The sequence below is a fragment of the Papilio machaon genome, chromosome 3 (assembly GCF_912999745.1).
Source record: "Papilio machaon chromosome 3, ilPapMach1.1, whole genome shotgun sequence".
Lineage (NCBI taxonomy): Eukaryota > Metazoa > Arthropoda > Insecta > Lepidoptera > Papilionidae > Papilio > Papilio machaon.
In genome coordinates, this window is record NC_059988.1 from 1118281 (window position 1) to 1127021 (window position 8741).

Consider the following 8741-nt stretch of genomic DNA (forward strand, 5'->3'; position numbering starts at 1 on the left):
TCGGCCTAAGTAGGGACATAAACGTAAGTATGTCTAATACATCTCAAATATAAAATGTCATCTATTTACTTTGGCCGACACCGACTGCGAAATAACAATAATTATACAATATAGACATGTTACAAGAAAGAAGAGAACTTTCTTTAGAGTTTAGAGACACGCAAAATACGCGCTTGTCGTGGAGTTGCGGAAAACTGAGCCCCTACTATTAGAGAGCGCAACGAGAGCAACTACTAGAGTTTAGAGAGTTTTCATGACATTATTTTGTTTCTTTTTAGTGAATTTTGTTTGAAATTGTTTTTTTATGTTACTTTTGAATGCATTTTGTTTGAATTGGTTTTTTTTCGGTTACTTTTGAGTGCATTTTGTTTGAAATTGTTTTTTTATGTTACTTTTGAGTGTATTTTGTTTGAAATTGGTTTTTTTAGGTTACTTTTCAGTGCATTTTGTTTGAGATTGTTTTTTTTTGAAGTCGGCTATTTTTTTAATATATAAAAAAAACTATTGAATTTTATGACAAATATTCTATTCAACTCGTTAGAAATAAAAAAGTATACAACTAAATAAAAACAAACAGTTCAATATGTTATTGATATTCTGCATTCAACTCTCTTTTATTTTAATACACTTTAATGACATATGTATAGCATCTTTTCAAGCATTAATAATAATTTACAAAATTCGAACAAACCAACTTAAACCATTATGCAACACTTATGACTAGAGTCGCAATCGCTTGCCTCTCTATAAATAAGTTTTTCATTACAGAATTCAGTAGCCGGAAAACACACGCCTCCATTTCGAGAACATCGAGTATCTTTCACGGACACTGTAAAAAAGAAAAAAAGAAATTAATAATTAAGTTAATGGCCAGTGATAGTTCTGACATGTAAGAAAAAAAAAACTTAGTTACTCCACTAACTCTATTATTAAATACAGTTAAATAGCAGGGCTACTTTAATAGGTCACATTTGACATCTATCAGGTTTAATTACTTAGTGAGATGACCTGTTTAAAAGCATCGATTAAATTGAAAGAATCGATTCGGCTCCAAAAATTTGATGGTCGAATTCAGTTGTTATGAAATATTTTTATTTATTCGTTCCAATTTTTCTTCACTACACGTCGTCTTTAATTGGAACTTGGAGTTCCTTATCGCGCGTTGTGAAAGGGGGCTAGACGTAAAAAATTCTTACGAAAAGTTGTCACGACACTTTTTGCTATAGTATGTTAACGACGAATGAGCGCTACTTCACCATGGCAACGACGTGACAATATATAACGAAAATTCATAGAAATGAATGTACATCTTGTGAAGACTTAAGTTTTTTATTCATAGAATAAACATTAGTTCCTTCACTAATTAATCGAAAGGAACTCCGTTCCATCCGGGTGTCCCTTGACACCTCTCAAGTTTTTTTTTGGTATTAAACCAAAGAAGAATTACAAATTTATTACTTACCCCCATAACAGCATTCAATCCCTTGATTTCTTTGTTTAGGACATAATCCTAATTCTTCAGTTAGTTTCCCTTGGGGACAATCTTCGGCAATAGTGCAAATACCACCTTTCGAACTACAAGGAGATTCTTGCATTATGTTGTCGATAACACGAACTGAAATATTAAATACATTTTCATGTTTTGTTATAATAATGTCTAGTTTTCTGAAAGATAAGTTAAATTAGTAAAGATAATGTCCCCGAATGCCTTGTTATCCACTCCGTGACATTTCGCGTATGTTCTGTGAGGCCTTGGTATTTACCCGGTGCTGGAAGTGCAACCTGAACATACTTTAGATTATTATTACCGTCACAATCAATCAATCCAAGATTGAAGAATATTTACAAAGTCAATAAATAAATAATGCGGAATAACGGAGTATTCAACACATATTAGCAAGACGCCGTGAGATTAAAAAATAAACTTGTCATTAGACGTATTAAACCTTCATAGCCTAAAGTAGATAGTGTTTTATTGCTATAGAATATTAATTAAGTGATTTATTTCGTCACCTGACATCGTTGAATTGTTTCAAAACACAATTGATAATTAATTCTAAACACACAATAGCTGCTAAGTTGCAAATAGATTATCATCTTGTGACATTTTTTTATAGAACTTGCCTTTAGCACCTGGCGTCGTGTGTATATTTCAATATAAGACGACAAATAAAGTCTTAAAATCGTGTACGATAAGTAAATACATTCAAAACTATTTTGGTAAATTTGTACTCTTGGTTATAAATAAATTTCAGTTGTATTTTATCAAATAAACAATGTATTGTTCATCAACTATAATTTTTCATCCGCTTACAATCTAATAATAGAACATTTCGAACAATATGAGAATTTATATCAGAAAATATTAGGTCCTTACATATGAAATTGGGGTTTTTCGTACTGGCCACTTTAATCACGAATTTCTCCTCTTTGGTAAGGAATTCCAAATTCAAATTTGTACAGCTATAGACTCATGTATTTGTGGTTCGATGACCGTCATTCATTTGTTTTTTTCTTCTGTTTTTTTCTGTTTGCGTCACTCATTTTACAAAATGGAAAACTTAAAATATCGCATTATTTACGAGTACGAGTTCCGCCGTGGCACTAGTGCTGCGGAACCGACTCGAAGGGTGAATGATGTGTATGGCGGTCGTGTTGCAAAAGAAAACACAGTTCGTTTTTGGTTCCAACGTTTTCGTTCTGGAAATTTCGATCTGCAGAACAAGCCCCGTGGACGGCCTGAGACTCAAGTTGATAATGAAGAGTTGAAGGCTATTGTGGAAGTGGATCCATCGCAAACCACGTCCGAGTTAGCTGCAGGCTGCGATGTTAGTGATAAAACTGTTTTAATTCACTTGAAGCAAATTGGGAAGATTAAAAAGCTTGAAAGGTGGGTACCTCACGAATTGACTGAAGCAAACCGGCAAACGCGCGTCGACTGTTGCGTTACATTACTAAACCGGCACAATAATGAAGGTATTTTAAACCGAATTATTACCTGTGATGAAAAATGGGTTCTTTACGATAATCGGAAGCGCTCAGCGCAATGGTTGGATCCTGGCCAGCCAGCCAAATCCTGCCCCAAGCGAAAATTAACCCCAAAAAAGTTACTTGTAAGCGTTTGGTGGACTAGTGCCGGTATTGTTCATTACAGTTTTCTCAAATCTGGCCAGACTATTACGGCTGATGTCTATTGTCAGCAATTGCAAACCATGATGGAAAAGCTAGCGGCTAAACAACCTAGGCTGGTCAATCGCTCCACGCCGCTGCTGCTTCACGACAACGCTAGACCACACACTGCGCAACAGACGGCTACTAAATTAGAAGAGCTTCAATTGAAAAGTCTAAGACATCCTCCGTACTCCCCGGACCTTGCTCCAACAGATTACCATTTTTTTCGAAATTTGGATAACTTCTTGCAAGGGAAAAATTTTAACTGCGATGGGGCAGTCCAAATCGCTTTCAAAGATTTTATTGATTCCCGTCCGACTGGTTTTTTTTAGTAAAGGGATCAATGAACTACCTATGAGATGGCAAAAGTGCATAGAAAATAATGGTTCATACTTTGATTAATTAAATATATTATATTAAAAAATATTCGACTTTTTGTTCCTCCCATACAAAACGCCAATTTCATATGTAAGGACCTAATATTTACCTTTTATGTCTGCTGTCTATTAATATTTATCCAAGTAAAATGTTTGTACAAATTAAATACAATAATAGAATTTCTCCGTAAATTCAATAAAGTGAAATCATTAAATAAAGCTATATATTAATAGGGCTACTAATAAAAAGTTACTGAGAATTCGGGATAGAAGAATAATTGACTCAAAAACTTTCACAAATTTTAGTTTGTTTATTCTAAGATTTAAAATAAAATGAAATGAATTAAAATACAATGTATACTTACGGTCTTTGTTACACTGAGCAGTTACCAAAGCGAAAGCCACAAAAAATATTATTGATATATTCATTTTATATTCTCACGTGCACTCAGTTGAACCTCACTACAATGACTACTCGTATGTACGATACCATGTTTTGCCTGGAAATATAAACAGTATTTTATGACGGGAAACACTACACTGGCGAGGACGGTTATTAAAAGATTAAGGAAAACGGTTAATTCACGAGGTCTAATTCCATGGAAAGAAATTCGTTTCATATTTGCTGTCGATACAAACAAACAACATTATTTATCTGTTAAGCAACGTTGGATCATAATTCAAATTATGAGATTTATTGGAAGGTCGCTGAATGATAAATGTAAGTTATATTTATGAAATAGTTTAATTTTGTTAACAATTTATTGATTTTAGAAAAACATTAGCAAATAAGGGTCACATAACACAGACATTTTCAACCGCATTGTAGCCGTTAAAAATCGCTGCCTGCCAACAATCTGCACGAGGTGTACTGCACGAGGATGTTCGTGAACAGCGACCCTAATATACACATAAGTATGTACGTTTCAACATTCTGTAACATTTTAACCATAACCTAACCATAAATATTACTTCACACTTAGATTGTTGGAATAATCGTCATTGAAAAATAACGCGTATTCTATGCGTAAAACGTGAATACGAAGCTAAAATGGAACTCAGAAATTGTCATTTGTTACAATTGGTTTCTTGCTAATTCCTAAGTAAAAGAGGTGTATCAAGATCCCGCCAAAAGGTCCGTGGTTTCTGCCTTCTTCTGGATTGCGGAAGTGAGTTATGTTATTTTTTTGGTTAGGTAACGATTCGTTTTCGTGATAGTGTGGTAGAAGCCTTAATATGTAAATTTCTTCGCTTCTTTGTTCATTATTCGTGACAAATTTGTTTTATGGCGCTCTTTATCTTTTGTTTTGTTAATGATACGCTCTAATTTATTCGTAGCTTTTTATCTTTCAGTAGAATTGGGTGTACTTGAGACAATTTTATTTCTTTCCTGCTATACTAATTTGAAGTACTTGAAAAGAACTGCTGTTATTCGTTGTGTTTGTTCTTTTATATAGCTTCCTTGAGGTTAATTAAAGGTAAAAATGCTTTAAAATGTTATTTATTATGCTTAATTCTTCACTTACTAACAGTATTTTTCTCATTTAGTATATTTCTGTAACCATGGATATTTAACGAGGTTTAGACTAAGTGCCATCTGCGCCCGGCTACCTCAAGCCCGGGAAAATGTTAATGACTCTTCTCGACAAACAGAGGCTAGTCAGTCACAAAAATAAACTATGGATGTACTAAGAGTCGTTGGCTTAGGTTTTAAGCACTTGACTTGTAATCTGACGTTCTTGGCTTCGAATCCCTCCATGTACTAATGTGTTTTTTGATTTACGTATGAGCATTTATACGACGTCCTTAATTACATACCGGCGAAGGATTTCCATACTGGACGCATACTGGTCCAGTGTGATTGGCTTCTAGTCATCCCTAACTTCAGGTAGACACAAAGTGAGCTGATAATCTTAAAAAAAACCTTAAATTTAAATATCTACTGTTTCGAAAGAATAAAAGACCACACGTAATTCTTTTAACCTTAATGTAAACGATAAAAAATGATATTATTCTAGTGATGTCAGAGAGGTCATCAAAAATACATTAGCAAGATGCAAGTGTTTTTTTTTAAATACCACTCGGTGTCCTTTGATCCTTGCTTTATTTTATGTTGAAAATATTTATGTAGTATTATTAATTTTGTTGTCAAGTTATATTATATTTTTATTAGGGTATACTCGATTTTAATGAATATATTTCAACTTATGCTCGTAATCCAAAGAGATAGGGAGAGATAAAGGTTTTCCATTCATCGATCTGTGCACCTTTCATTTCCTTCTGTCACATTAGTAAACACAATAAGCGTTGGTTATGGGTACTCCTCTTCATCTTTCTCCATAACTAGTACTAAAGTTGATTTTGTTTTAATTAATTCTCTTACAAGACTCCATTAATTTTATAAATGTTCTTGAACTACTTGTAGGCATCTTAAATTTATGTTCTTTAAAATGTAAATACTTTACCTGATGCGATATCTTTAATGCTTCCTATTTGATAAAACATCCGCATGAAAACTTCGAACACACACAAAACACATTGTTATGTTTGGACGAGATCCAGTTTCCAATTTGTGCCCCAATACAAATCAATGGAATAAAACGAACACCGAACTCAGAAACGTTTAACGGGTACTAAAAACATCTCTTAATGTTCATTAGTCAGAGAAATCTACGCTAGGGGACTGCTTAAATATTTAATAAAAATCTATAATACTTATATAAATCGGACTTAAACACCAAAGTATAATTAATTCATTAAGAAACGACTTAACTCACGTGTGATCGTCTGGTGACGGCACCGACTAGTTTAGACCGTGAAGATGCATCGGGGGCGATGGGTCCGAAACTAGTCGGTGCCGTCACCGGACGATGACACGTGAGTTAAGCCGTTTCTTAATGAATTAATTATGATGTCTCCCGAAAGTTCAAACAATTTAACAACAGAGTATAATAGAAATTCAATTTTTGAAGTGACTGAACTCAAACTAAAACTCCGTATCACTTCTTTAAAGTTGTCAAAGGGAGTAATTTAGGCAAAGATAACGCAGATACTCCTTTGTGCGAGTACATATGAGTATTGTTAGTATACATATATGTTAGTTATCATATATATGTACGAGTATAAACTTTCAGAGGGTATCACGTGAAGTTTCACCATCTTGCCCTTTACTACGGAGGGTCGGCACAGTATGTACTACTCTACTACTCTTCTATAAATCTCTATCAATAGTCATATCTATTGACTCTACATTTACGGATATCCTCTTTTCTCCAATCCATCTATACTTTCTTTACATAAAATTTAACATCTTACTAATATTATAAATGCGAAATTTAAATGGATGGATGGATGTTTGTTTAAAGGTATCTCCGAAATGGCTCAACGGATGTTGGAATTTGGCACAAATGTAAAACATAGCCTGGAAAAACACATCTTATTAAGTTTTTCTTTGAATTCAACATGGACGTATTCGCGGGCAAAGCTAGTCATTTAACAAGTTAACAATTACTCTAAAATATGCTACGACAATACAAAAGGAAATGACATGTATATGTTTAAATTAAGGAAAATGTATTTCACGCATTTCGTCTTCATAACGTTAACAGCACGTTAATTGAAATTTTCGCGAAACCGCGAACTGAAACTAAACTGGAACGAATACGTTAATCACAAAAGTTCATTTCGAAAGCTTCGAGAAGTCTCTTTGTGCTGATTTGCATTGACAACACGACTTTGACGTGCGTACACTGAAAAACATTGGAAACGAGTCGTTTAATTAGTCTCTACATTGTTCTAAAATTAAAAGATAACAATCTGTAGACCTGCAAGAAAATTTAGTTTTTAAATTCCTCTGGCGTTGCGAATATTCATAGGAGTCGTTTCCTAATTTTAGACGCTCCGCTGCCCGTTTGCCTCCTTCCCCTGTATAAATCGCAAAAACAGATTAAATACAAAAAATCAAAGGAATTACATCCAAAAAAATAAAACAAAAGACAGTTTAATAACCAAAAACAAAACAAATTACACTTACAAAAGATATCAATTAAAGAGAAAATAAAAAGTTCTTGGCTAATGGGAAGAGGCTCAGCTGATGCTGCCTTCATCTTGACACTGAAGGCCGCGCTGGTTTTCAGCCTCCCCGTAATTATTTTAGCAAGGTGCTGGTCATTAAGTTGTTTATATTTAAGAAAGTTAGGTTGCTATAGTAACGGAATATAGTCTGATAGTTAGTTAAAAAATAAATAATAAAAATAATCGAATAATATGTGTGAGATACTTCAAAATAAGTGGAGCCGTTTAGGTTACCGGCGGACACAGAACGCGTAAATACAAATACTAATTAAAAATCTATTTAAAAAAAAATGTGATAACAAAAGGGCGTTTTTACAGATGTTTAGGCAGTGGAAATCCACCGGTACAAATACTGAAACAACTGACCTACTTCATTTTTATCTCGTTTCTATGTGAACGGATCCAAGAGAATAATCGAATCGGTTTACTTTACAATTTTATACTCTGCTATATGTCAATAGGTTTGTAGTACAAAAATTATCTTATTAATTTACATTCTCATTAAAATTATCAGCATGTCTTACTAATGCGAAAGTAACACTATCTGTATGTCTGTCTGTCTATCTTTCAAGCAATTTGGTACACAGTCTAGAGCCTGGTTGTTAGGGGTTGAAAGAGGGAATGGAAATATGTATGAACGTTCCATTTTTGCAGTTAAAGTTTGAAACTTATTTTTAGGCTGTTAATTTAAAATAATAAAATATGACATTTAAAGTTCGTAAAACTTTTACCCTCATGAGTGCGAAATATCAAAAGGGAATAGGGGATGAAAGTTTGCATGCCAATGTATAAGATTTATTTGAACGTTTTGTAATTTTTTTTGTTGCAATATTTTATTATTTTAAGTGCGGACGTAGTCGCGGTCACAGCTAGTCTAATATATATAATTCTCGTGTCATAGTTTTCGTTCCCGTACTCCTCCGAAACGGCTTGACCGATTCACATGAAATTTTGTGAGCTTATTCAGTAGGTCTGAGAATCGGCCAACATCATTTTTTCATAACCCCCTCCCCATTTTTTAACTGCGCGCGGACGGAGTCGCGGGCGATAGCTAGTAGTAACATAAATACCTCAAACACATTGCCATTCACTCAAACAGGATAATAAATAATAATAGAC

General features: G+C 33.8%; 1 protein-coding gene across 1 annotated transcript; it reads right to left on the reverse strand.

The window, feature by feature from the left end:
* Window positions 1–585: 585 nt before the first annotated feature.
* Window positions 586–4139, reverse strand: LOC123723530 (U-scoloptoxin(19)-Sm1a-like). Its single transcript, XM_045686508.1, has 3 exons — window positions 3914–4139; window positions 1463–1615; window positions 586–829 (listed from the first exon to the last, which is right to left on the reverse strand). Exons 1-3 carry the CDS (start codon window positions 3975–3977, stop codon window positions 696–698), a joined length of 351 nt encoding a protein of 116 aa, XP_045542464.1. The 5' UTR covers window positions 3978–4139; the 3' UTR covers window positions 586–695.
* Between the last annotated feature and the right edge of the window lie 4602 nt (window positions 4140–8741).